Here is a 25,989-nt window from a genome sequence, read left to right on the forward strand (position 1 = left end):
TATTTCCATTACTGTGTCCTCCCAGTCCTCCAGTTCTCCTTGCATTTGTGCTCCCAGTCTTCCTGTGAGAAGTGTTTGTCACAGGCTGATTCAGTCTGCAAAATTAACACAAATGAGTTTACTAAAAAGATTAGTTCCCAGATAGATGCCTGAATTTTGCTTATGATTTTCTAAATGCCCTTTTACTTACTTAGTCCCTGACCTGCTTTAAATATTTCTGTTGTTTCTACATCTGACTGAATCAGTAATTTCCTTGTTGTGGTTTATCTGGGAGATGGAATCTACCTGGACTTGGTTGATTTACATCTGGTTATTTTATAAACATGCAAACAGCAGATTTGGGTCTGGGCTAACCTGCTGAATTCTACATTTCCCCTAATCACTGAACGTGTTTAGGTAATGATCCTTTCAATATATTCACATTTTACTTCACATTCTTTATGTAAACCTCATGATCTATAGGAACCTTTCTTGAGCAGTAAATTAAAATTTCTGCAGGAACTAGGTTTGTATTTTTGTATTCAGTGATAAATATAACCTGAGATTTTGGCTAGAAAAGAAACACTTCTTCACAACAGCGCTGGTCCCATGGGATAGGTAATAAAATTGGAAAGAGGAATTACAGTAGCTCTCAGACTAATAAGAATTTAAAATTAAAAGGCAAATATTAATCAAAAGGTGATGACTGATGTGTATTTACTGTAAATTATATGGTGTGCAAGCCTGGAGGGGTAATTGAAAGCTACATTCTACAGTGATCTCCTTGGACATTTTTGACTGTGAAGTGTCTGAACAGAGCAGCAAAAGGAATTCTGGGTTTTGCTGTAAATGGAAAAGAGTGGAAAATGGAAAGGCACTGCTGAGGCCTGGTGGTGAGCAGCACTTTCCCACCTCTGCAGGGTTAAATTGAGTCCATCAGTACAACCAGGGGTCTCACTGGTATAACCAGGGGTCTCACTGGTATAACCAGGGGTCTCACTGGTATAACCAGGGGTCTCATCACCTCCCGGTGATTTTTGGATGTCCCGTTCCAGTTCCCACGGTGAGTATTCACTCAGCATTCCCAGTGTAGGGTCCAGCAGGGCACAAGGAGCAGGAATGCACCTCAGCCCCACCGGAACCCCAGGGGAACACTTCAATCCGGGATTTTTCTGGAACTGTTTAGTGCATGGAAAAGGTAACTTGCTTCAGGATTCTCTATGGTTTTTGTGAGAATTAGTACTGAAAATCAGCTTGCTCTAAGTTTCCCTGTGATGCTGATGGAGGTAAGGGCTCCGGGAGAGGAGAGGGTGATGCTCAGACAGGAGCTCCCCGGTGGAACTGCAGAAAAAGCCTCAGGCGCTGCATCTCCAGGCCCTGAAGTTCAGCGTTCACCGAGGAGCAGCACAGCCGGACCTGGGAGCCGCAAACCGCACCCAGACAGACCCGAGTGTATCCGCAGCTGCTCGGGAGCAGCGCTGCGCGGACAGCCCTGAGTGACACGGAGCGGCGTTCTGTGCTTCCCGGCGCCTCCTCGGCAATCCTGCGGGACTCCTCACGTCCTTCCCGGGCAGCTCCGAGCGGGAGGCGCCACAGCGGCTGTTCGGGCGCTGCTCCGCATGCCGCGCTCCTTTCCGCGCCGCCTCAGCGCGGCGGGACCCGCGGCGACGGCCGAGAGCCCCCAATCCCCTCAGCGGAGCGCTCGGCGGGCAGGGCCGCGCTCTCCCACCGCGCATGCGCGCGCAGGGTTGGCGGGGCGGGCTTGGCGGGCGAGCGGCGCCGGGGCCCGGCGGGGCTCTGAGGGCGGCGGTAGGGCCCGGCGGGGCCGGCAGCGCGGCTCCGTGCGGCCGGCGGCACTAGGGCCCTGCGGGGCGCTCGGGCGGCTCTAGGGCCCGGCGGAGCACCGTGGGCGGCTCTAGGGCCCGGCAGCGCGGGGCGGGCGGCTCAGGGGCCCTGCGCGCCCACGCCGGGGGTCTCGCCTCCCTCCCGCCATAGAAGGAGCAATGGCGGCGCCGTAGCGCGGCCGCCGAACCCCCGCCCGAGCGCCGCGCCCGGGCCCGGCGGGAGCCGAGCGGGGCCGCCGCTCCTCCTCCTCCTCCTCCCGCCGCCGCTCCCCGCAGCCCCGCGGCCGCCATGGCCACCGAGCTGGAGCCGCCGGCCGCCAGCGCCGTGTCGGGCGCGGCGCCGCTGGAGGCGGAGGAGGACGAGGAGCACTGGCTGTACGGGGGTAGGTACCGCGGGCAGCGCGGGGCCCGGCCGGCAGCGGGCCCGGCCCCGCCTCAGGGCCGCCCCCGGCTGCGGGGCCGTGCGGGACCGGGGGCGGCCCCGCGGGAAGGAGGGAGGGAGGGAGGGATGAGCATCTCTCCCTGGGCCCCCTCACACGGACCGGCCCCTGCCCCCGGGCCCGGAGAGGGACCCGCGTCCGCCCCCGGCCTCCCCTCAGCGGCTCTTGTGGGCGGCTGGCGGTGTGTTATTGTCCTTTTATCAATAACGCTGGTGCAGGGAGGTTAACGAGATGCTTTGTTAAGAGTTTGAGTTCGCTAATCACCCAAACCTTGTGAACCCCTGGGCTAACGGGGCTGGGATGTGGCCGGTATAAACCACAGGACTTTATTGAAACGTCTTTGTCCTCCCCATAGGCTTTCCATATGAATGCTTTTATGTTTCTTCTTCCCTGGCACGTTACAATTCTATATAAAGACCTTGATAGGTGACTTCAGTTCCTCTCTGGTAGTTGTCTCTGTTCTCTGAGAATTAGGATATACATTTTAAATTTAGTTTGGTGTGAGACATCAGCTCTGCAGATGGATGGTGTTTGTTGGGTTGGGTTGATTTTTAGTTGTTCCATTTCTGGTTGAACTTTATTGAAAAGAGAGTGTTGGGGTTACAGTGCCTTGGCACTGCTGGGTATTTCTGTACCTGTGATGCCTTTTGTGCTTGAATTTAGCTTTTTTCCTTTCACTTGAATAATTCCTTTGTTCTTACTGTTGTTTTTGCAGATGACACCACTGGTAAGCAAGAAGATGGACCAATTTCTGGGTGAGTCCTGAGGCTGTTTATTCTCTATAACAATCCATGGTGTAAAGATTGAGCCTTGTTGAGCAGAGCTTGGTGAGGGCTTTGGAGCAGTGCTGTTGCCAGGAACAGCAGCCTGTCCTTCTGTCCTTTCCCCATCCCATGGGATCATCCCCAGCTGCCCCCATGGGGGTGGCAGGCATTTATGGATGTGGAAGCTGAACTGGATGAGTGAACTGGTTTGATTCTCTCAATTAGTTTCAAACCAGATCTCTTCCAGTTTAATTGCATGGGAAGAATAATGCCCTGAGGACTGGCTTTGTGCTAGCTTGGTGTTGGTAAAACTGGCCTGTGCTTTAGTCTGGGAATGGTCAAAACTTTGAGCTTGGGTTAAAATCTTGAGCTGCTCAAACCAGCACATTCTGGGAGATCTGTCAAGTGGTGTGGGTAGGACTTGGAGATAAAACCAATCCTCAGTTTGGCTTTCTGTGTCTGTCCTGGGTTGTGTTCTCTCTCCATTTGTAGCTCTGTGTTTTGCACCAGCAGAGCTTGGTCTCAGCACAGTTTTACCTGTTTGCCATTTTAAATGTAACATTTTTCAGAAGGTTTGGTTTTCGCTGGGTTTGTGTGTGTTCAGCCCCTTCCAAAGTTCAGTTTGGGGTTTGTTGTCATTGTAGGTTCAGTGTCTGGAATGCTGAGGTTGTTACAGATACTGTCCTACTTCTGTGCTTAAGGAATATGAAAGCTTGTTCAAATAAACAAGTGGTGAAAGACATGGTAAATTGCTACCTAAAAACATCAAATGAGTTTTGTGAGGAGGAACAACTTTTAGATAGAAATGTACAGCTGCTTTACATAAATCAGCTGTTCCTTGTCACATTCATCTGAATGTAATTTTATTTTACAAGTAGGACTAAAAATCTGAATTTCTAGCAACTGTCCCCAATAACTGCAAGTTGTAGGGAGAAGGAATATTAGTGGCCATGCTGGCTGTCCTTTTTTTTCCCCTCTCTTTTTACTTTTTTTCCCCATATTTCTTCATTGCACAATGAGAATCTACCTAAAAGAAGAGCTGTGGGGTGTTTTAAGAAAAATGACTCTTTGTTAGCCCTGCTGTCAGCAGCTGCAGCTCCAGGGATGCTCTGCTGGCTTGTCTGGAGTGTTTGTCCCAGCCAGAGAGCAGAAATCTGCAGAGTTTGGGGTGCAGCATCACTGACATTCCCCAGCCTAAGGGATGTGGTAGAGGCCAGCAGGATGCTGTGCTGCCAGCAGTGCCCAGCATTCTGTTGGCATTCTGGCCAGGTGAAATCTCTGCCACGTTTTTCTGTGCCCAGCCCATGCTGGGGACCTGTCAGCTGCTTCATTGCTGGGAAGCAGAGAGGTTAGGAAAGGCTCCTGGTTCCCAGGTGTCACTCTGAACTCCAGTTCATACATTTTAATGCACACCCACAGCTGCTTCATGTGACTTGAAGCTGAAGGTAACACCTGTCACTCCTCCTGAACACAGAATCTCAGAGTTTTAAGGAGATTCAGGCTGGAGGTCAATGCTGAGTTCCTTGGATTGGGCAAAAAGTTTTTGAATCCATCAGAGAGATTTTCTGCAGTCCCTGCTTTGGTCCTCATGTCCCAGCCTGTGTCTGCAGCATGGAAATACCTGGGGGCTGATTTTCCCTCTGACATCCTGGCTGCCTTCTGTAGCTGCCAGTGTGTGCAGGTGTCACATCAGGAACTTGGCACCCCTGGCACCTGTGCTTGGTCAGCTGCCCAACCTTCAGCCCTCTCTTTGATACCTGATGAATTTCTTTGTGTATGGGATTTCCCCAAAGGGGGCTTCAGTTATCCTCAGAGTGTTTGTTCTTTGTTTTACTCTCAGTAACAGCTGAGTTGTGTTATTTTGCCTTTCTTGGGTGGTGTCTGGTGTCACTGAAGTGGCTTTGATGTGACCAGTGTTTGGATTCTGTGAGATGTTGCCTGTTCATTTTTGAAAACAATCCTGTGGATGTTTATTGTCCAGTGTGGGATTTTAAATTAATAGCAACAACTCCACAAAGCACTGGTGGAGAATTGGATTTGACTTGGGCTGTTCTGATTGTCTCACTTGAAAAAACTCAGAATTATTTTGAAGTTCTGCTGAGCTTTACCTGTGTCATTGGAGACAGATGAGCTCTCTGTGTTTCAGTTCTGTAACTCATGGCACACTCTTTTCTAGTATGTGTACATCAATTCCACTTTCTTGCTTGGCCAGTGCCATAAACAATGTTAACATTTGTACAAACTCCTAAACTGGAGTTAAATCCAAACCTGACCATTGTTTCATCAGGTCTGATTTGTAATGAGTGAGAAGAACAGGTGCATAATTTTTCCCATAACTTTTCCTTTTGGAATTTTAACTACTTACTGTAAACTATTTGTAGAAACACTAAAATCATTCTTTCTTTAATTTCTCTGGGACAGATGCCTTTGCTGCTGACTAAATGCATGTGTAATTATTAGCATCCTTAAGGAGGAGGTGAAACTTTGCTTATTATGGTCTTATTCTTATCAGTTGTTTTGCCAAATCCGAGCTGAGCCAGCTGCCACTGAGCTGTTGAGTGCTGTCAGGTGCTCTCTGGATGTGTGAAACTGATTCTTCCCAGCAAAAGCAAAGCCAAGCCAGGAGGATGGATTTATTTTTTTTTGTCAGGTAGTTGAGCAAATGCCAGCAGAACAAACCCACAAGAAGAATAAAGCTCTGTGTGAAAGTCACCTGGGCAAAGACTTTAGAATTCATTGTAGTGACTCTGTGGGCTGTGCTTGTTCACTTTCTGTTGTGTGTCACAGTCACTTTGTTTCCTGTGTCCCCTGTGCAGGCACCCAGAGTCTGCTCACCCTCTGCAGGACGCTCCCCAGGAGAGCCGGCCCGTCACCAGCGAGGACAGAGACATGGCCCAGCACGTAGGTGTCCCTGTGCCTGGGGGTGGCTGTGCTTCCCAGCACTGCTGGGCACCAGCAGGGAGTGCAGAGATCCCTGCTGGCTGCAGTGCTGGGTGTGCTGCCAGCCATGCCCAAAGCCAGGCCCAGAAGCAGCCTTGTCTTGTCATCCAGTGGTGGGGAGGGAGCCCTGGTGCAGGCTCTGCCCAAACCCTCTCAGGAGGCAGATCAGGCTCTCTGATGCTGCAGTCTGGTAGGAAAAGCAGAACATGATGTCTTCCAGCTCAGTATTCAGTGTGACTTCTGAAGGACCTGTAAAATATGGGAAACACTGGGATAGAAAGCCCAAGATGCTGAGAATCAGTTTTGGTTCAGGCTCAGACCTCTGAGAGCACAATCTGGTGGCTCAGTGCTGAAAGAGGAGGAGGAGGGTTCCTTCTCCCCACCCTCCTCTCCTGGACTCTTTGATGAGTTTGTTTTCTGCCACATCAAGAGGGTTCATGCAGGGTTCTGACAGACCCACGTGCTGTGGAAAAGGAGGGAGGGTGAGGGATGCCTTCCTCGTGTGGGGTGAGGTGTTAATTCACCTTGTGCTTCTCACAAAACTGCACCTGCTGGATATCTGTGAAAAAAAAATTTCTTTTTCTATTCTATTACATTTGTGTCAGCACTGGGGTTGCACTGGAGTCAAATCTGTGAGATGAAGTGTCTTGGGGTCTGATTGTGCTTAATCAGCCAAACCAAACTCCTCAGCAGCTCCCTACCACAGAAGTTGTGGTAAGAGAGTATTCACCTTGAGGTTCTTAGGTGAAACCTGGTGAATGTCTTTTGGTGGTTTTCATTTGTGGTTGTGTACTTTGACCATGACCCTTGTGAAGGAGGTGTGTCAGAAAAGCCCCAACTCTCAAAAAGAACTGAGGGACGTGGTGAAATTCTTAGAACTGAGCTAAACTTTCCTCAGGTTCACAAATATTACCCCAAATTTCATGTAGGGCCAAATCTTCAAAGGACAGGGGGAGTTTCTCTGTGGGAGCTGCCCTTTGTTGTTGAAGGCTATTCAGGAAACTTCCTGAGATTTGGCTGTGCTGGAGAATTCTCCAGTTGTGTGTATTGATGAGCTGCTGTGTGGCTGTGCTGTCGCAGGCCCTCCCCAGCGGTGAGGATGATGAGGATGACAGTGACAGTGACAGCGATGACGATGATGTGAAGGTCACAATCGGCAACATCAAAACGGGAGCGCCGTCCTACATGTGGGTACTGCTGGGGATGGGCTGTGGGGCTGGCATCCAGCATGGGCATGGGGAGGGATGGGCTGAGAGCTGCTCTGGCTGCTGGCACCAGTGGCCACAACACCACCAAGGGCTCAGGAGCTGAGGGGCAGCTCTGCCCTGCAATTGCTTGTTGGAGAATCCATCTGTAAAATGGGGATGATAATCCATGGGAAATTAACTTACTAATTCCTGGGCTCCCTGGGGCAAAATCAAAGGTGGGAAGTTCTGTTTAACTCATCTGTGAAAACTTCCAGAACCAAATCTGTACTGCTAAAAATTTGCATAAACTGTGAATTTACTCATTTCCAGCTGTCTGATTTTTTATGGCTCAGAAATGGCAAGGCTGGATTTGAGAAGCAGGAAATTATACTTTCTACAACTCTGCCTAATGTGCATTGAATAAAAATAATGAGAGAGCATTTTGCTTGCTGCTAGCAGCCTTCCTCTTACACAAATGACTTACCTGTGCTTTGCTGCATATTCTAATTTTTCCACTTTATGGATAATTTCCTTCTCTTGTTGTAGAGGTGGTTTCACTCTGATGGATGACTCTGAATAGCAAACCCAGGTGAACTAAAGCATCTCCTGAAGGGTGTCAGGGCTTGAATATATTTTGCATGAGAATCTTTAGCCAAGTAATTTGTTCAAATGCCAATGTAGTGATTCTTTTCCAATAGGGGAACTCCTATGAATCTAAACTTAAAAACGGGTAGAGGCTATGGAGCATCAGCTTCAGGTACTGCTGTTATTTTTATCCTTCACTTTTCCAGTATTTCACCTACCTGGCACTGACAGCTGCAGCAGCTGCAAATTTTGCTCTGTTTAAAAGAATATAGAATTAGTGTAAACCAGCAATAGGAAGTGCATTTCCTAAATATCAGTGCTCCCAGCATAGTGTGAGGGGACAGGAGGCAATGGAGTGATTTATTTACCCATCACTGAGCAAGGTGATTATAATTCTAATTAAATTAGGAAAAAATGTATTGATTGATAGTTTTATAGTAAAACCCCAGAATATTTCTAAAATATATTGTTGCACTGGGGCTGAGCATTGCAGCTCTAGAGAAGGACTGGAACTCAGTGTCTTGAGCTACTTGCAGTGTGAGATGCTAAAAGAAACAAACTCTGACCTTGAGTAACAGCTGTGCTTATTTGAAATTTTCCACACCAGTTTAGTTTGGTTTCCACAACCAATTCAGTTTATTTTCTACTGTAAATTGAGTCTGGGATTCTGTCCTTCCACGTGTGTGAGACTGTCCTGTCATGGGCTTCATCTGCTCCTTTCCACTAATTGCTTTATCCAAATGAATTCTCTTCTCATTGAGAAAATAAGAACAAGTTCCCCTTGTAGGTTTTGTACCTGAAAGATTTTTGCAAACTCCTGTTAGTCTGCTAAAGAGTGATCCTGAGAAAGTCTCTTGTTATGAGAAAATGTGTCTGTCTTGGGAGGGGAAAATAGGTACTTTGCCTGGGGAGAAAAAGAATCTCATTTTATTTTCATTTGGGGTAAATTTCATGCATGTCCTAATGATTTACTCTGTCTGTGGTACCAATCTGGGTTGAATTTGCTTCTCTGCTGTTCAGCTGCAGGTGCTGCACACCCTGTTTGTTTATGGAGTGACTGGAGTCCTTTTTATTAAAAAGCTGATTGTGGTTACCTGCGTGCTGTAAACCCGGTGATTAATTCACTGCAGTGCTTTGTTTTTGCTGCAATGATTTGCTGAGCAAATGAGTGGATTAAAGGCATTGCAATAAAAGTTGTAACAGTCCCTCTCTCCCCAAAGCCAAGTTGCAGCCCAAAGGTATTGACTTGGATGCCGCAGGGAATATAAATGGATTGCCTGTGATAGAAGTGGATTTGGATTCTTTTGAAGACAAACCGTGGAGGAAACCAGGTGAGGCCTCACAGTTCCTTGTGGGAAATATTTTCTGCAGTTCTGGTTGTGTCTCTTGATTTCCACATGTAATTTCTGTCCATTTGTTGTTGCCAGGGAACAGGGAAGCTGGAACAACGTGTGTTGCTCAGTCTCTGCTGCCTGGCTAGACAGTCAATGGCATTTACTGATTGAACAAGCCATGGTTATGTTAAATTGGGCTGCATTTATTCTAGTAATTGAACTTCCCTAAAGGGAACAGCTATTTTTTTAAATGGTCTATTTTATTAATTCCCTGCTTCCTGAGAACATTGCACTGATACCAATCCAATAATGTTTGGCCTTAAAGGCAGCTGAGTGGGGTCAGGATTGGGCTGTTGATATTTGTTTTCCTTTTCCTGTGCAGGAGCTTGCTCTGTGTCCCCAGGCCAAGCCCAGAGTTGTCCCTATGGTCCCTCCTCATTTGGGGCTGCCCACATTTATTTATATGAGGGAGATTTCTCCTCTTACAGCTGTAGGATGCTACAAATCAGCTGCTGTTTTTCTTCTGATACAGAAGTAATTGAAGGAACTAGACATCCAGATTTTTGCTGTGCTACTCTCATAAAATGTGCTCTGATGAAATGTCAACTGAAACAAAAAGTCCACTTCCCTTTTCTGAGCCATCATTATTCTCCCTGCCAGCCCCTGTATTTGATTTATCTTTCAGCAGTATTGCTGTGCTGAGTAAGTAGAGCTTTCCTGAGGTTGCCTGTGCTGTGCCCTGGGTACCCCCTGCCCACTCCAGTGCTGAAAGCTCCATGGGCATGGCCAGGTACCAAACCAGCCCTGAAACACCCTGCAGATAGTGCAGGCAGAATGGAACTGAAGCTTTTCTTCTGCAGGGATTTCTCCTTGATTCGAAGTGAGACAGAGGGGAATGGGAAGAAAATGAGTTAGAAAGAATGCAGTGAAGTTCAAAGCTAAAGCGTGGACATGGTTGTGGCCATGCTGACACCCCTGGACCAGAGTAGAGCCAGCTGGCCCTAAAACAGTGTTGGAATGCAATAGAGGGAAGATTTCTGCAGAGCTGTGTGGTCTGTAAGTTTATTTTAGATAGCAAGTAGCTCATTACTCAACAGCCTTTCAAGTTTATATCCTTTACAGTTAATTGTTCAGCAGCTTGGTATGTCTTTGAGTGAGGGAGTGGAAGGAGAAATCCTGTGTGGAAGAACTGATAGAGGTCTGAACTAGAAGCTGATAAAATCCACAAGTCAATGTTGTGCTGCTGAGTCGGTGTGGATGCAGTTTGCATGTTTGGGTGGTACAGCAGGAAGAGTGGCCAGCCCAGGAGATAAGCCTCACTGCTTAAACCTCACACTTAAACCAAGCTCAGCTTGGGCAGAGTTTTGCCTCACTCTTGTAGCAGCTCTTTGTTTTGGAGTTGCTCTGTGTAGGAATATCTTTATGTGGGGGATGTTTGAGGGACACCTGAGCAGGGCAGGAGGAGCTTTGTAGTGCTGGGAGGTGGGAGGGTGCTCCTGCAATCCCTGCAGCTGGGATTGCCCCCCTCATCTCGGCTTTCTTGGCAAGCAGTTTGTGGTCACCTCTGTTATTCAGAAGTGCTGGTGCTGAATTAGCACATTGCACAGGAGGCTGGCAGTGGGAGATAACACTCTGGGGTGGCTAATTAGGGTTGTGACTGAGCTGTAATTACTTGTGTAGTCTGGGATGCATTAATAAAAACCTTCCACTTCAGCTGCCTCTCACGAAATGGGTGAGCCCCAGAATCTCCTCTCAAAACAGCAAAGGCAGTGATGGTCAGGAGGGGAATGTGTGGGCTTAGTTCTGCCAGGAAAAAGGTTCTGTGGCTCCACCCCATTTTTGTGGTGGGGGCTGGAACTGTCACTCCTGTGCTGTGCCCAGCACTCAGCTGATGTGGACAATTGGAAGAAATGGTGAATAAGTGATTGCAGGGAGCTCCCAATGGCCTGTGGAGGCCAGTGGGTCCCACAGCTGTCCTGTGTGTCCCACTGCTGTCCTGTGTGTCCAAGAGGGTCCCACAGCTGTCCTGTGTGTCCCAGGGGCTCCCACAGCTGTCCTGTGTGTCCCAGGGGGTCCCCTTTCCCCTTGCTGTCCTGTGTGTCCCAAGAGGGTCCCACTGCTGTCCTGTGTGTCCCAGGGGCTCCCACTGCTGTCCTGGGTGTCCCACAGCTGTCCTGTGTGTCCCAGAGGGTCCCACAGCTGTCCTGTGTGTCCCAGGGGCTCCCACAGCTGTCCTGGGTGTCCCACAGCTATCCTGTGTGTCCCACTGCTGTCCTCTGTGTCCCAGAAGGTCCCACAGCTGTCCTGGGTGTCCCACTGCTGTCCTGAGTGTCCCAGGGGCTCCCACTGCTGTCCTGTGTGTCCCAGGGGATCCCACAGCTGTCCTGGGTGTCCCACAGCTGTCCTGGGTGTCCCAGGGTCCCCCTGCTGCTCAGGCCATGTTCCCCTCCCACCCAAGGTGCAGCAGTGTCTCCTCTGGGGCACCCACAGCTGACAGGGGAAGGCACAGGGGCTTTCTGGAAAACTTTTGTTGCCCTAACCCTTTATATGAGCAGTTAAAGGACAGCTTGAGAGTGCAAGTGTGCAGAGCCTCTGTGCTAACTCCTGCTCCCTCTGCCAGGTGCTGATCTTTCTGATTACTTTAATTATGGATTCAATGAAGAAACATGGAAAGCTTATTGTGAAAAGCAGCGGCGGCTTCAGCTGGGGCTGGACCCTGCTCCTCCCATCAGCACTGAGAACAAGATCACGGTGGGTGATGTGACTCCTGTCCTGGCTCCAGGAAAACTGGCATTGTGTTTGTAGTCACAGAGATGAGGGTGTAAGAGCAGGAGATACAGTTCTGAACTGTTCTGTGTGCTTCCAGCAAGGAAAAATCCAAAATGAATCTTTAAATCTCTGTTGAAAATCTTTTCTGTGAGGAAGGAGTGGTTCCATCAGCCTGGTAAGTTTGAACCACTACAGCAGCAAGACTGGAGTGAATTTCCAGTTGACTTGGAAAGCCCTGTGGATGAGGGAAGTGCAGGGAGGGGAGCTGAGCCCCCAGGGTTGTTCTGCTTACTCTGGAGCCTGCTGCAGTGGTGTGGCTGCATTTTGTGTTTGCAGACTGCCTTGGCCATCAGCCTTGCAGGAGTCCATGGTGGCCATCAGAACTTCAGTCAAATTGTCAGTACAAGTATTACTTATTCCAATTTGGACTTAGTGACTCCATGGAAAACTATGTGAGTTTAATAAACTCATATCAGAGCTTCTGATGGGAGACAGTGGGCAGCAGGCTGAGAGTGGAATGGCACAAATGGCTGTGCCTTGACTGAAGAATAGGTTACTGTGATTGTTCCTTTTCTTTTGCTGAGGGTTAATCTCTGGTGCTCCATTCAGTTGAAATAAGAGCACAATACCCATGTGTTATCTGTTTCCTTCCATAGGTTCAGCAGGGAAGAACAGGAAATGCTGAAAAAGAAGTGGAAAGCAGCATCATCAAAACAGAGTTCAAAACAGACTTCTTGGCTCTGGTGGGAGGACGAATGAAGGCTGGGCCTCCTCCCAACAGGTAAGAGAGGAGCCTGTGTTTCATGGGGGCACCTAAGAGCCACCTGGGCCACATCTGAGTCTCCTCAAGCCTCAAAGAGAAGCTTTTAAGCTTGGCAGGAAGCTGCTGTGGTCACTCAGTCAGTGTCACCTCCAGCAGTGCAGCCCCTGCCTGTCCATTCCCCCCTCCTTGGCACTGGATCCCAGCTGATGGGACACATCTCTGGGAGTGGAAGGAGCCAGGCAAACTCCTCAGCTTTGAGGGCTCACACTGCTGACATTGCTTGTGCTTGCTTGGCTTATTCCTCCTCCCACGATGTTAATCTTTGCCTCCTCAAGTGGAAGTGGATTACGAGTTTGGCAGAGGATAAGAGGAGCTGTTGGTTCCTGAGCCTGTGTGCGACGCTGCTGGATGTGTGGTAAAACAACTGAGTCATTGTGAGGGGCAGCCTCTGCTGGGGAAACCACTTGGCCCTTAGGAGATCAATGGGCTTTTATCAGAAGCTTCAGAAGAACACCCCAGACGAGCCAGAGCTTTGGGCTCAGGGTGTTTCTGTTGCTTCATTCACAAAACAGCTTTTGCACACCTGCCTTGCAGAAAGCAGCCCTGCATCCCAACTTTACCCCTTGCCTGGGAACCTGCTCTGTGCCTCAAGGATGAGCATTAAAGCTCTGCTCAGTCTGTTGGATTTGAGCATTTTGGGAGCATTTCTGTCCCGGTGTGTAATCCCTGTTTTTACACCTATTTGTGGTGGTTCTTTGGATAACATTTCTGGGTGCTCAGAGAGCCCAAACCCATCCCTGCTCAGAGGGAAACTTCAGGAATGCAAACGGGCTTCTCCTTGCCTCCTCATCCCCATTTGAGAGACATTTCCCTGGTGGGAAAGAAAGCTTGAAAGAAATGTGCTGCCAGCAGGGAACATTGCTCCTTGTGGTGCTCCTGAGGCTGACAAGGTGCCTGTGCTTTGTCCCAGGAAGCTGGGGGGCACCATTGATGTCATCGGGGGCCAGGCTGGCACAATCCGCAGGGTGGAAGGGAGACGCCGGGACAAGCACGCCTCAGAGGAGAACCCCATCCAGGTAAAACCCTGCAAGCCTTGACAAATTCCTGAGTGTACTGCACTTCTGGTGAGCCCTGGGCAAATGTCTGTGATTCCTGACCTCCCAGTTCATACCTGCAGAGCAGCAGGTACTGCATGGACCCTGCTGAGGTGTGTGCGTGGATCATTCCCTTCTGCAGGCTCAGTTAATTTCTGGCTTAAAAGCTTGGTCTTGCTAGGAGCCAGATTTGTCCTTTAAAGACCAATCTTCCCTTTGGAATGGTAAGGCCTGAGTTCTTTCATCATCAGCCCTCCCAAAGTATTCCTAGGAATGTGTAGCTGGGAATCTCTTCTATGGGTTATTCCCTTCCCTTCCACTGTGGGGTTGGAATCTTCAAATCTGCAGTGAAGGGTTTGTACCTGGGAATCTTCTGTGGATTATTCCCTTCCCTTCCACTGTGGGGTTGGAATCTTCAAATCTGCAGTGAAGGGTTTGTACCTGGGAATCTTCTGTGGATTATTCCCTTCCCTTCCACTGTGGGGTTGGAATCTTCAAATCTGCAGTGAAGGGTTTGTACCAGGGGCTGGTGTTTCTCTGTACTTTAACATTTAGTCTCAAATCAGTTGGTGCAGCCCACACCTCAGACTGAGCCTGGGCCTGTGTTACTGGATCTTGTCCCTTCTAAGAAATGAAAGCCTGGGTTTAAAGCTGATCCCAGTCCTGGGCTTGTCTGCCCAGTGTGTGACCATAATGTTCTGGTTGGTTCTTAGGCAGGAAGTTGCAGGGTCTGCCACGCCCCCTTCTCTTAACCACCTTCCTCCTGCCAACTCTGCTAACTTGCCAGAAAAACCTAAACATGGAACCTTTCCCTTCCTAGGCTCAATTCCTTGGGTTTTTCTCTATGGTTTTGTGGTCCATTTATTTTTTTAGCAGCCAGTTTCCCAGATTTTGCCAACAAGAAGAGTTTGCCTAAGAGACAGAATTTGCTAGGAAAGGGTTGTTTGTTGTTTCTCCCCCTCACAAGCTGCACTTCAGGTCACTGTGGTGCCTCTGTGTTTTGGTCACTGTTCAGGCACAGCCACAGTCCTGTTGTGGTGATGCTGCCAGCACTGTGAGGGCCCTGCTGCAGGAGCAGAGGGGTTAAAACTCTCTCTTCTCATTGCTGTGCCCCCAAGGTGCTGGGAGACCATGGCAGCAAGCCCCAGCCCCCCCAGCAGCCCCAGCAGCCCTCGCAGCCCCAGCAGCCTCCGCAGCAGCAGCCGTTTGCTCCACCAGCAGGGCCTCCGCCTCCCCCGCTGGCCGGGCCTCCTCCTCCTCACTTCCTGCACCCTCCTCCTCCTGTGACCTCTGTTCCACCTCCCCTGCATCCTCCAGGTACGTGCTCACTCATGGAACAGGCTTGGGGCAAAGCAGAGCTTTAGTGGTTCAGTGCCGTGGGATGGGGGAGCACTCAGGGAACAGATCCCTACCCCTGGCCAGCCTTTGTTTAGTCTCCATCAGCCCATTCTATATTTGCCCTGAATACTTAAAAATGGCAGCTGGTCCTTGAAGGAAAACCTCCGGGCTTTGATTCCCTGAGGGAACCTTGCAGTGCTACTGATCCATTTGCTTTATTGATAAATGTCAAGAAGCAGGTTCCTGTTTCTCTGTATTCTGGCTTAAATACACCAGGCTGAAGTGAGGCTTCTCCTGCTCCTGGAGCAGCACCAGGAGCACTCCATGCAGTGACTCCAGCCTGAGGAGGATTTGCTGCAGCACTCAAGGGTTCTTTTTCCCAGTAACTTTTCCATGGTAGCTTTTCCTGCTGCCTTAGTTAAAATTGCTTGGCAAAATCAAGTTGGACACACTGGAGTGGGACCTGCAGCAGGTTCTCCTCTCCAGCTCCTTCAGTTGTTCTGAAAACCAAATCAATTGTGTTCACACTCAGAAAAGGAGTTCCCCAGCAACATTTTAAATTATAAAGGTAAAGAGATTGTTTGGGAAAATTATATCATTTATAGGCTAATTCCTGCTTAGTAACACCAATTTTTCTCCTGCTCTGTTTGCTCCAGTGTGAGATTTATTCAGAATTGTGCTTTGAGGTTTAGCTTGAGGTACAGAGTCCATGCAGTACAGAGAGGCCACGCTTTCCTTGTTGTCCTCACTTGTTTTCCCTGCTTATTTCCACAGGCCTGCCTCCTCCAGGTCCAATTCCAGGTAGGTGCTACCTTGTTCTTAGTAACAGCAACAATTTTGATCACACAGGTTCAGAGCATTTGGACTAAGTAACATGAAATAGGATGGCACCAGTTTAGAGCACAGCTAATTTAGGATTAACAAACTCCAACTGAGCATTGAACCTGAGCTGCTTATCTTCTATTCTGACACAAATCTTGATTGTTATATTCTGATCAGAATGCAATGTGTCTGCATCCCAAGAACCACTTTTCCTCCCTAGGGCTGTAAGAGTTAATTGCTACTCCTTGATGAATCTTATGTTCAGTATTTATAAGCCAAAACAGAAGGTAGTTTTTGCTTTGTTTTTCTTCCTATATCCCTACAAAAGTAACAGAGCTTTAAGGTGTGAATTTGGGGAGGAGATCCTATCCTGAAGGAAAATTCCTCTATTTTAAACAGGGCCTTGTTTAGGGTAAAAAGTTACTTTAATGATTTTTAACTGTGAACAGCAGTCATGAAGCTGCAAGATCTTGGTGCTGATTTACCCTTGTGTGTCTAGGGCTGTTCCCACCACCTCTGGCACCACCACCAGCTCTCCTCATCCCCACCTTGGATGGGTAAGACCACACCTGGGTAAGATCACACCATGGGAGCAGCTGCCCTGGAGGGAGGAGGGGAGGAGAACAGGTCCAAAATCAGTGCTGGGGATGCATGGTCTGGGCTTGAGTTGGGCTGGGGGAGAGCAGAGTCTGTCAGGAATCCTCTGTGCATTCACCTGGATTTGGCATATTCAAGGCACAGGAAGGAGCCAGTAAAATCTAGGTAAGGCCTGGAGTAGTTCATGGCATGATTTGTTACTGCAGCTGCTTTCTCTGAAGGTGCTCCAGGTAGTTTGTGAGCAGTGGTGATTTCCCAGGGCAAGCAGTGGGATTGTGGCAGGTTTGGGAGCTGTGGCAAAACCTGTGAGCATTTCTGGTAGTGGGATTCCCATGAGAATGCTCCACAGATCTGCAGGAAAAACAGGGTGAAGCTGCAGCACGGGCAGAGCTGTGGGGTCCCTGATGTCAGTAACTCACCCCCTTTTCTCTCCCAAAGGCAGCCAGCCAGCTACAACAACAGGCAGCCACCTCCCTTTGGCTACAACTCTGCAGGTGAGCACGAGGCAGGACACATCCACTGCTGCTCTCTCTGCCCTGGCTCTTGGCAGCCCAGGCCTTTCTGGGGCTGACCCTCACCATGGCTGCTCCAGCTGCAGGCCTTGCTGTGCCCCACAGGGTCCCAGGCAGGAGCACAGGCTGGGTGTGTGCTCTGAGTGCTGGGCAGGTGTGGGGAGGCACTTTTGTGACCCAGAGAAGCCTCCCCAGTGCCTCAGCAGTGTGTTCTCTGCCTGTTTGCACACACATGTGCTCACCCTCACTCATCTTCTCCCTTTTCCCCACCCTCAGGGATTAGCACAACCATCCACAACTACTGAGCTTGGCATCTCCTCCCTGAGTTTCTGAATCTCTCCCTCACTTCACCCTCTCCTTGCTACAGGCACCATCTCCTGTGCTTTAGCCATGGGAGAGGCAGTGCCAGGATTTCAGCAGATTCCCTTCCCTGCTGCAGCCCCAGCTCTCTCCCAGTCCTGCAGTGCCCAGGAGTGGCTCCTGGCTGTGCTGAGCAGTGGGAGCACCAGCAGCCCTGCAGAGCAAAGCCTCCCTGCAGGACAGGGCTGGGGGAGTGGCAGTGCCAGCCCTTCCCAAGGACAGGAGCCTGCAGTGCTGCCAGATGTGGCCCTGCTTTGGGATATGACCTCACCAGTGCAGCTGGCCACCTCTGCCTGGGAAATGCTGGTGGCTCTGGGCTCCCCAGGTGGCATCTTCACTGCTGGCCCTCCCCAGGTGCCACCCTAGAGCAGAAGGTACCTGGTGGGAGGTGGGACCTTGTGCAGGTGAGCAGAGCCCAGGGCTGGCACGATGTGCAGTGCTGCCTGTAAATGCCTGCTCTTGTGCCTTCCCCAGGGAGGAGTTCCCTGTTCTTAGCAAAGGGAGGGGAAGGGGAAGGACAGCAGGGAGCTGGGCCATGATCTCCTGGGATCCAGCTCTGCTGCCAGAGGGATCTGTGGGAAGGGAGGGACAGAGGGGGTGCTGGCCGTGCTCTGGGTGATGGAGGTTCTGCTCTCTGGCTGCAGATTCAGGTTTCATCAGCTACCCCCCCATCTCCACGTCCCACACGCCCTGGGTGACCACGGTGGACAAGGGCACGAGCAGCTCCAGCAGCAGCCACTGGGAGTACTCGGGCTCCAGGCGGGACCGGGAGCGGGAGCGAGACCGGGACCGGGACAGGGAGCGAGAGCGGGACCGGGACCGCACCCCAACAACCAGTGAATACAACAAGTGAGTGAGTGCAACCAGTGAGTGAGTGCTGCCCCCATCTCCAGTGAGTGCAACCAGTGAGTGAGTGCTGCCCTCACCACCAGTGAATACAAGTGAGTGCTGCCTTCACCTCCAGTGAGCACAAGTGAGTGCTGCCCTCACCTCCAGTGAGTACAGCAAGTGAGTGAGTGCTGCCCCCACCTGCAGTGAGTGCGACCAGTGAGTGAGTGCTGCCCCACCTGCAGTGAGTGCAACCAGTGAGTGCTGCCCCCACCTGCAGTGAGTGCAACCAGTGAGTGAGTGCTGCCCCACCTGCAGTGAGTGCAACCAGTGAGTGAGTGCTGCCCCACCTCCAGTGAGTGCAACCAGTGAGTGAGTGCTGCCCCACCTGCAGTGAGTGCAACCAGTGAGTGAGTGCTGCCCCACCTGCAGTGAGTGCAACCAGTGAGTGAGTGCTGCCCCCATCTCCAGTGAGTGCAACCAGTGAGTGAGTGCTGCCCCCACCACCTGTGAATGCAACAAGTGAGTGCAGCCCCCACCTCCAGTGCGTGCAACCAGTGAGTGAGTGCTGCCCCACCTGCAGTGAGTGCAACCAGTGAGTGCTGCCCTCACCTCCAGTGAGCACAACAAGTGAGTGCTGCCCTCCTGTGCTCCTGGCAGCCTTAGGCCCCCTCAGGGCTGGGTGTAGAGGACCCCAGCTGAATTCTCTGTAAGCATGGGGAAGAGCTCCTTTGGATCAATAACTGCAGCACAGACAGGGAGCTGTGCCCCTGGCTGATTTCCTGTCTCTGGGTCTGGGATTTTTTGTTTAAATCCAGCAGAACCAGTTCCTCTTGCTCTCCCACGAGGCCAGTCAATGAAATAGCCCCTCTGTGTTTACTCAGTGTTTCACAGCTCAGTGTGAAGCACTGGCTGCAGGAGCTGCTGCTTCTTGTCTTCTAAATGTCACTGTCAGATCAAAGGACAGACAGCCTGCTCTGCTCTCCTGTGGGGCTGGGAGTGCCATTCCCTGGGAGCCAGCCAGGAAATGGGAGCAGGACTGCAGAGACCACCTTGGTGGGAGCTGCTGTGGCCTCAGCTGACAGCAGTGCTGGGAGCACCTGGGAGAGAGCAGGAGCCTTGGAGCCTCCCTGTGTTCATCTGAGGTGGAGGCTGGGCTGCAGACACTTCCCAAACCCAACTTTGGTGTTCAGTCAGCAGCTGTGTTGGTGTTTTCCAGGCTCAGAAATGCCAATAATCATTCAAAACATGATCAGAATGTGCATTCCTGGCACAGGGCACTTCCTGCTGGGGAGCTTCCCAGCCCAGGGAGGGAGCAAACAGGGCAGTGTGCTTCTAGGATTTTTTTTTTTCCTTTATAAGCTTTTGGGCACTGTGGATGGGAGGGGGGAGGAAGAGAACAGAATACAAACTTGCTAAAATTGGAAGAGCTCAGACTCCCCCACTTCCTGGTCCATGCTGGAGCCAAGGCCTGGGATCAGCACTCCTGAGCACATTGCTGGCATTTCTGGCAGGTTTGGAGCACCCTGGTGCAGGTCAAAGCAGGGCAAGTGGCCATGCAGTCCTTTGGAGCACTCCCAGCTGATTGATCCTGCACATTTATTTGTCCAGCTTGTTTCCAGGAGTGTCAGAACAATGTCTGTGCCGTCCTTTCTCCCAGGTCTTGAGTATTGTTCCCACAGGGGCACTGTTAACCCTTTGGATTTTGGCTTTCAGAAGGTGACCAGGGGGATGTAGAGGGGAGTGTGGGATGTGTCTCAGTTTGGGTTAGATGTGTCTCACTTTGGGGTACACCCTGCCCACCCCTGGGGACTGAATGAGGTGCTTTGAGCACGTAGAGGGATGCAGACAAAGCTGCACTCACAGTTTGATGTTTTGAGCTTGTGGAGAAGTTTGTGAGAAGCACTAGGTATTACTGTTCTGTGCCTTAAGTGTAAATTGAAAAGTCCTGATCAAGCCAGTTCAGAACCTGAGATCTTAAAGCTCATGTGTAGATCACATTTGATACCTGCCACCCAGAGATGTGTGTGTGAAGAAAAACTGAGAAAAGACACTGTGAAGCTTAAGTAGAAACAAGATAGTAAAAGGAGAAAGAAATAATGAGAACTAACCAGAGTAAAGAAGTTCCTGAGCCAGCCCCTTTGGGAGGGGCTCACTGAAAGAAGGCTGCCTGTAAGGGCAGCTCAGAAAATGAAAAGATTTATAATACCTTATTGCTGTTAATGCTGTTTGAAAATAAGAAAGTAAATAAGATCAAGTAATGCTGTTTTAAAATAAGAAAGTAAATAAGATCAAGTAATGCTGTTTTAAAATAATAAAGTAAATAAGATCAAGTCCCATATGCTGATGTGCTTTTTGCTTTAAAAAATCACCCAGAATAGCAGAGTGACTGTAGGTTCAGAGCTTCCTCTGACCTACTAGTGTTAGATCTTGGAAAAAAACAAAAAACAAAGCAAAGAGAAGGCAAATCAAACATGTTGTTCAGCATGCAGTACTCACATAAATGAGTGCATATGGTTACACCAAAGGATGGGAGGTTATCGGGGTGTGTGTGCTGAGGGGCAGCAGCAGGGAGGCAGCGATGCCGGAGGGCAGTGTGTGCTCGTGTGTGCTCCTGGTGCGGTGGTTCAGGAGCAGCCCCGATCCCTGCCCGCTGTCCCTGTGCCCACGTGTCCCTTGTCCGTGTCCCTTGTCCCCCCAGTGACGACGAGCGGTACCGCTACTACAGCCGCGAGCGCAGCTACGACTTCGAGCGCGATTACCGGCGCAGCCGCGACCGCAGCCGCGAGCGCGAGGAGCGGCACCGCGAGCGCCGCCACCGCGACAAGGACGACGGCAGCAAACACAAATCCTCCCGCAGGTCAGTGGCAATCCCTGTTCTGGGGTGGGATGGCAGCAAACACAAATCCTCCTGCAGGTCAGTGGGCACTCCCTGTTCTGGGGAAAATGGCAGCAAACACAAATCCTCCCGTAGGTCAGTGGCAGTCCCTGTTCTGGGGAAAATGGCAGCAAACACAAATCCTCCCGCAGGTCAGTGAGCAGTCTGGGGAAAATGGCAGCAAACACAAATCCTCCCGCAGGTCAGTGGCAGTCCCTGTTCTGGGGAAAATGGCAGCAAACACAAATCCTCCTGCAGGTCAGTGGGCAGCCTGGGGAAAATGGCAGCAAACACAAATCCTCCCTCAGGTCAGTGGCAGTGTGGGGAAATGGGCAGCAAACACAAATCCTCCCTCAGGTCAGTGGGCAGTGTGGGGAAAATGGCAGCAAACACAAATCCTCCTGCAGGTCAGTGAGCAGTCTGGGGAAAATGGCAGCAAACACAAATCCTCCTGCAGGTCAGTGAGCAGTCCCTGTTCTGGGGTGGAACAGCAGCAAACACAAATCCTCCTGCAGGTCAGTGGCAGTGTGGGGAAAATGGCAGCAAACACAAATCCTCCCGCAGGTCAGTGAGCAGTGTGGGGAAAATGGCAGCAAACACAAATCCTCCCGCAGGTCAGTGAGCAGTCTGGGGAAAATGGCAGCAAACACAAATCCTCCCGCAGGTCAGTGGCACTCCCTGTTCTGGGGAAAATGGCAGCAAACACAAATCCTCCTGCAGGTCAGTGGCAGTCCCTGTTCTGGGATGTTCTGAGAACCTGGCTCATCCCTGCTCCCTCTGCCCGAGAGCTGTGGGCAGGAGGAACCTCTGGGATGGCGAAAGGAGATCTTTCCCCATCCCAGAGGTTTGGAGGGATTGAGCTGGCTCAGCCTCCCAGCAGAACTCCCATCTTAACAAAAGCACGCACAAAGGAGGTGCAAGGCCATGACAGCAGCCTCAGCTTTTGGTCCTGCTGCTCCTGTGCACCAGGGCAGAGCTCACAGAATCAATCAGGTTGGAAAAGACAGATGAGTCCAGTCTGTGACCCAGCACCGCCTTGTCACCCAGCCCATGGCACTGAGTGCCACATCCAGCCTTTCCTTAAACATCTCCATCACCTCCCTGGGCAGCCCATTCCAATGCACAGTCACTCCTTCCTTCTGCCTGCACTCAGAGATTGCTTCTTGAGCAGGAGGAGCAGAGCTCTTGCCCACAGCCTGATAGTGAGGGGGTGATGGTCTGCACCAAGGTGAAAGTTCTGGGGCAGAGCAGCATGTCCTGAAATCACAGCTTTTGTGCAGAAAATGGATTTGCAACAGATGATTTTCCTGGAAGAGCATCTCCAGCAGAGCAGCAGCCCTGCCCTCTGGGCTGGGGCAGGTCCTGTGCTCAGGTCCTGTGTCACTTCACATCCCATTAATGACTCGTTCTTGCTCTGTTTTTTTGATGTGTCACCTCCCTTCTTTTAGGGGAAGTTCCTGTCAGCTCTGGAGGTAATTACCCTTATTTTGAAGCTGGTATCAGAAAAACTGCTATGTAGTGACATATCCTTAAGGAGATGAGTAAGTTTTCAAGGAAGGACTGATTGCTGAAGGGTTGGAAGCAAAATGATAGGAAGAAGGACGAAGACCATAATAAAAATTTAATACAGAGCAACTGGAAGCTGAGCTGGTATCAGACAAACAAGCCATTGGCTTTAGGGTTATTTCTCAGCTTCCTCTCCTCAGAATTGAAACCTTGCAGTAGATACCTCACTGTAGGAATCCCAGCCCATGGTCCCCTCCAGCCCAAACCTTCTGGTATTCCCTGCTTGAGGCACACTGAGGTTTGAGGCTGTTTGAGGCACTGCAGATGAAAGGGTTTCATTCACTTCCAGCTTCCTGCACACTGAGCAGTCTGCAGGAAATCACTGACGCTGCTTTCAAAGGACAGTGCCAGTGTCCCAGCATAAACCACTGACACATGGGCCACGAGGTGGCTGAAGGTGCTTTGTGGAGAGGCAGCAGCCTTTTATTTTTCCCTATTTTTCTTGCCTTTAATGGCTGTGAAACCATTTATTAAACCAGCCAGAAAATTACTTGAAGCCAGGAGCTTTTCAGCCAGTTGAGTGTCTGCTGCTGAACTGGAATTCCAGCTGTGCTAACAATTGGTCTGCACACCTGATGCTGTCCCTGCTCATGGGGCTGTGCCTGCACAGTCACACTTTATCCTGGGCTAAATTTATCTGCTTGTTCCTGTTCTCTGGGCTGTGCTTTAACTCTGCCACCTTCACACCACAGTCAGCTCCTGTGGTTTGAACCTGTGAGAGAAGCAGCAGAAAATCTCCTCCTGTGAGAGGCCAAACCAGCTCTGCCCTTTTCCTGGTGGGAGCAGAGCTGCTCTGGGGCTGTGTTGGCTGCATGGAGCAGCTGGCAGGGCACAGGCTCAGGCCATGCACAGCCTGCTCAGGCCTCTTGTGCCTGGGATTGCTCCCACATCACAGAAACCCTGGGTAAACATCCCCAGCTATCACCCACATCTGGGAAACTGGGGGAGATAAAAGAGTTCCGAAGAGCCAGGTCAGCTGTGAGTCAGCAAAAGCAGGAACAGGATCTGCCTCCCATGGGGAACCCACATTTCTCTCGCTCCACTGATCCCTTTGCTGCCCCTACTGCAGGGATTTCCCACACTCCTTCAGAGGAGTGAGAGTTTCAAACACATCTTGGGTTTAGGACTCCTCCTCCTCAGCCTTGGTGCTGTGTCAGAATTGCTGGAGCTCGCTCAGGAGGGGAAGAACAGCAAGGTGCTGCCTGTGGACACTGCCAGGAGTGGCTGTGCAGTGTGACTGTGTGTGTGTGTGACAGTGGCAGTGTGTGTGACAGTGCTAGTGTGACTGTGTGTGTGTGTGACAGTGGCAGTGTGTGTGACAGTGCTAGTGTGACTGTGTGTGTGTGTGACAGTGGCAGTGAGTGAGTGTGGCAGTGGCAGTGTGGCAGTGGCAGTGTCAGTGGCAGTGAGTGGCATTGTGGCAGTAGCAGTGTCTGTGAGTGGCAGTGTGGCAGTGTCTGTGACTGGCAGTGTGGCAGTGTCTGTCTGTGACTGGCAGTGTGGCAGTGGCAGTGTCTGTGACTGGCAGTGTCTGTGACTGGCAGTGTGGCAGTGGCAGTGTCTGTGAGTGGCAGTGTGGCAGTGGCAGTGTCTGTGACTGGCAGTGTGGCAGTGTCTGTGACTGGCATTGTGGCAGTGGCAGTGGCAGTGTCTGTGAGTGGCAGTGTGGCAGTGGCAGTGTCTGTGAGTGGCAGTGTGGCAGTGGCAGTGTCTGTGAGTGGCATTGTGGCAGTGTCTGTGACTGGCAGTGTGGCAGTGGCAGTGTGGCAGTGGCAGTGTCTGTGCCTGGCATTGTGGCAGTGGCAGTGTCTGTGACTGGCAGTGTGGCAGTGTCTGTGAGTGGCAGTGTGGCAGTGGCAGTGTCTGTGAGTGGCATTGTGGCAGTGTCTGTGACTGGCAGTGTGGCAGTGCTGATGCATCCCAAAAATCCCCGCCGTGCCCTCGGCACTGCAGAGGTGGCTCCCATTGGTGGGGATCAGAGCCCCTGTGCCCATCACTGGTCCCTGCAGTGGCAGGGCTGTGTCTGATGTCCCTTTGTCCCCCCTGTTCCCCTCTCAGGAAGCAGCACGAGAGCGAGGAGGGCGAGAGCCACCGGCGCCACAAGCACAAAAAGAACAAGCGGAGCAAGGAGGAGAAGGAGGCCAGCGAGGACGGGGCCCAGGAGGGAGAGGAGCAGGACACCAAGGAGTGAGCCAGGCCCCCACAGCCCTGGGCAGCGACTCTCCTGTGGAACCAGCATGGAATTGGTGATGTTTTGTTTGGGGGGTGATTTTTTTTATTGTTATTTTTTACTTTTTTCCAAGGGAAGAGGCTGACTGGGCGAGCCGGGGCACAGCCAGCAGTGCTTCAGGAGCTGAGGCTGCACGTGCCCTTAAACTTCCTTTTTTTGTTTGGTTTTGATACAAGACAATACAGCAGTACTAGTTACAAAGCACTGAGCTACTCTACTCATCCACATCCCTGGGGAGAACTTTGGTGTATCAGATCCTATGGTTTCTGATGGAAGATGGCTTCAGCTGAAACTAATGCAATTAGGTCATAGTTCTTGGTTCTTTTTGGCATCATCATTCCTTTTTCAGAACTAGGACAGTAAGTGCAACTTGAATTTATTGTCCAAAGAACAGCGTGACTTAGATCCAGGAGCCAGCTTAGAGCCTGGTGTCCAGTAGTGAGAAGTCTCATCCCTGAATAAATTTCTTTATAGCTACAAAATCAGCTTCTGATTTCTCCGTGGCCAGCTGGGCGTGCCAGGAGGAGCTGCAGGATCTGCTCCAGGTGGGCACAGAGGCCTGCCTGGATGTGGCAGCTTCCAGAAGCTGCTGAGGGCGTTCACACAGCGTGTGCAGAGACTCCAAAACTGGTTTTTTATCCATTGCTAAGGTAGTTCTGTCATGTTACACCCCTGCGTGGGGAATCAATGAAGATCCACAGCAAGAGCATGAATTTCTCTTTAATTCCTTTTGACTTAACTATTTTATTTCCTTTTTTTACTAAGAGTTGACTGAATAACCTAGAGTACAGTAGAGAACACCAAGTCCCAGTTTGCAGTTTGCCCTCGTGGGACTGGTGTTTCTATTTGGGTATCACCAACACTCCTGTCCAATGCATTCCTTTCCCTTAGATCCCAAAATAAATTTAGTCAAATTCCAAAGTTTCTTTGGATTTAGTATTGGTTGGGGAAGGGGCAACAGAAATGTTTCTGGGTGGGAAGAACAGGGGAAATAATTTTCAGGGGTTTTTGTCTGTCTGGTCATTAGGTTCCTGCTCTTCTGTTCATGTGAGTCCACAAATGTCTCATTTTCCTTTGACTTGTTATTTAAAACTGTCTGAAATATTTGTCCTAAAATAATATGGTTCTGAATATAATGTTCTGTATTTTTTGGTATTGT

At 50.6% G+C, this 25,989-nt stretch overlaps 1 protein-coding gene across 1 annotated transcript; it reads left to right on the top strand.

Moving 5' to 3' along the window:
• The first annotated feature begins 1,715 nt into the window (after window positions 1-1,715).
• Window positions 1,716-25,751, top strand: LOC102065970 (uncharacterized). The gene is made up of 16 exons (XM_074551728.1): window positions 1,716-2,206; window positions 2,979-3,018; window positions 5,844-5,928; window positions 7,048-7,154; window positions 7,853-7,911; window positions 8,960-9,070; window positions 11,694-11,824; window positions 12,499-12,623; window positions 13,576-13,681; window positions 14,818-15,016; window positions 15,812-15,838; window positions 16,359-16,416; window positions 16,895-16,950; window positions 17,973-18,177; window positions 20,858-21,016; window positions 24,659-25,751. Exons 1-16 carry the CDS (start codon window positions 2,113-2,115, stop codon window positions 24,789-24,791), a joined length of 1,695 nt encoding a protein of 564 aa, XP_074407829.1. The 5' UTR covers window positions 1,716-2,112; the 3' UTR covers window positions 24,792-25,751.
• Window positions 25,752-25,989: the final 238 nt, after the last annotated feature.

This window comes from Zonotrichia albicollis, chromosome 14 (assembly GCF_047830755.1).
Source record: "Zonotrichia albicollis isolate bZonAlb1 chromosome 14, bZonAlb1.hap1, whole genome shotgun sequence".
Lineage (NCBI taxonomy): Eukaryota > Metazoa > Chordata > Aves > Passeriformes > Passerellidae > Zonotrichia > Zonotrichia albicollis.

Excerpts from the sequence above, each read along its gene's own strand:
- LOC102065970 (XM_074551728.1), top strand. The coding sequence starts at position 2,113 with ATGGCCACCGAGCTGGAGCCGCCGGCCGCCAGCGCCGTGTCGGGCGCG. Across the intron at positions 5,929-7,047 it reads ACAGAGACATGGCCCAGCAC|GCCCTCCCCAGCGGTGAGGA; the intron begins GTAGGTGTCCCT and ends GTGCTGTCGCAG. Across the intron at positions 9,071-11,693 it reads CAAACCGTGGAGGAAACCAG|GTGCTGATCTTTCTGATTAC; the intron begins GTGAGGCCTCAC and ends TCCCTCTGCCAG.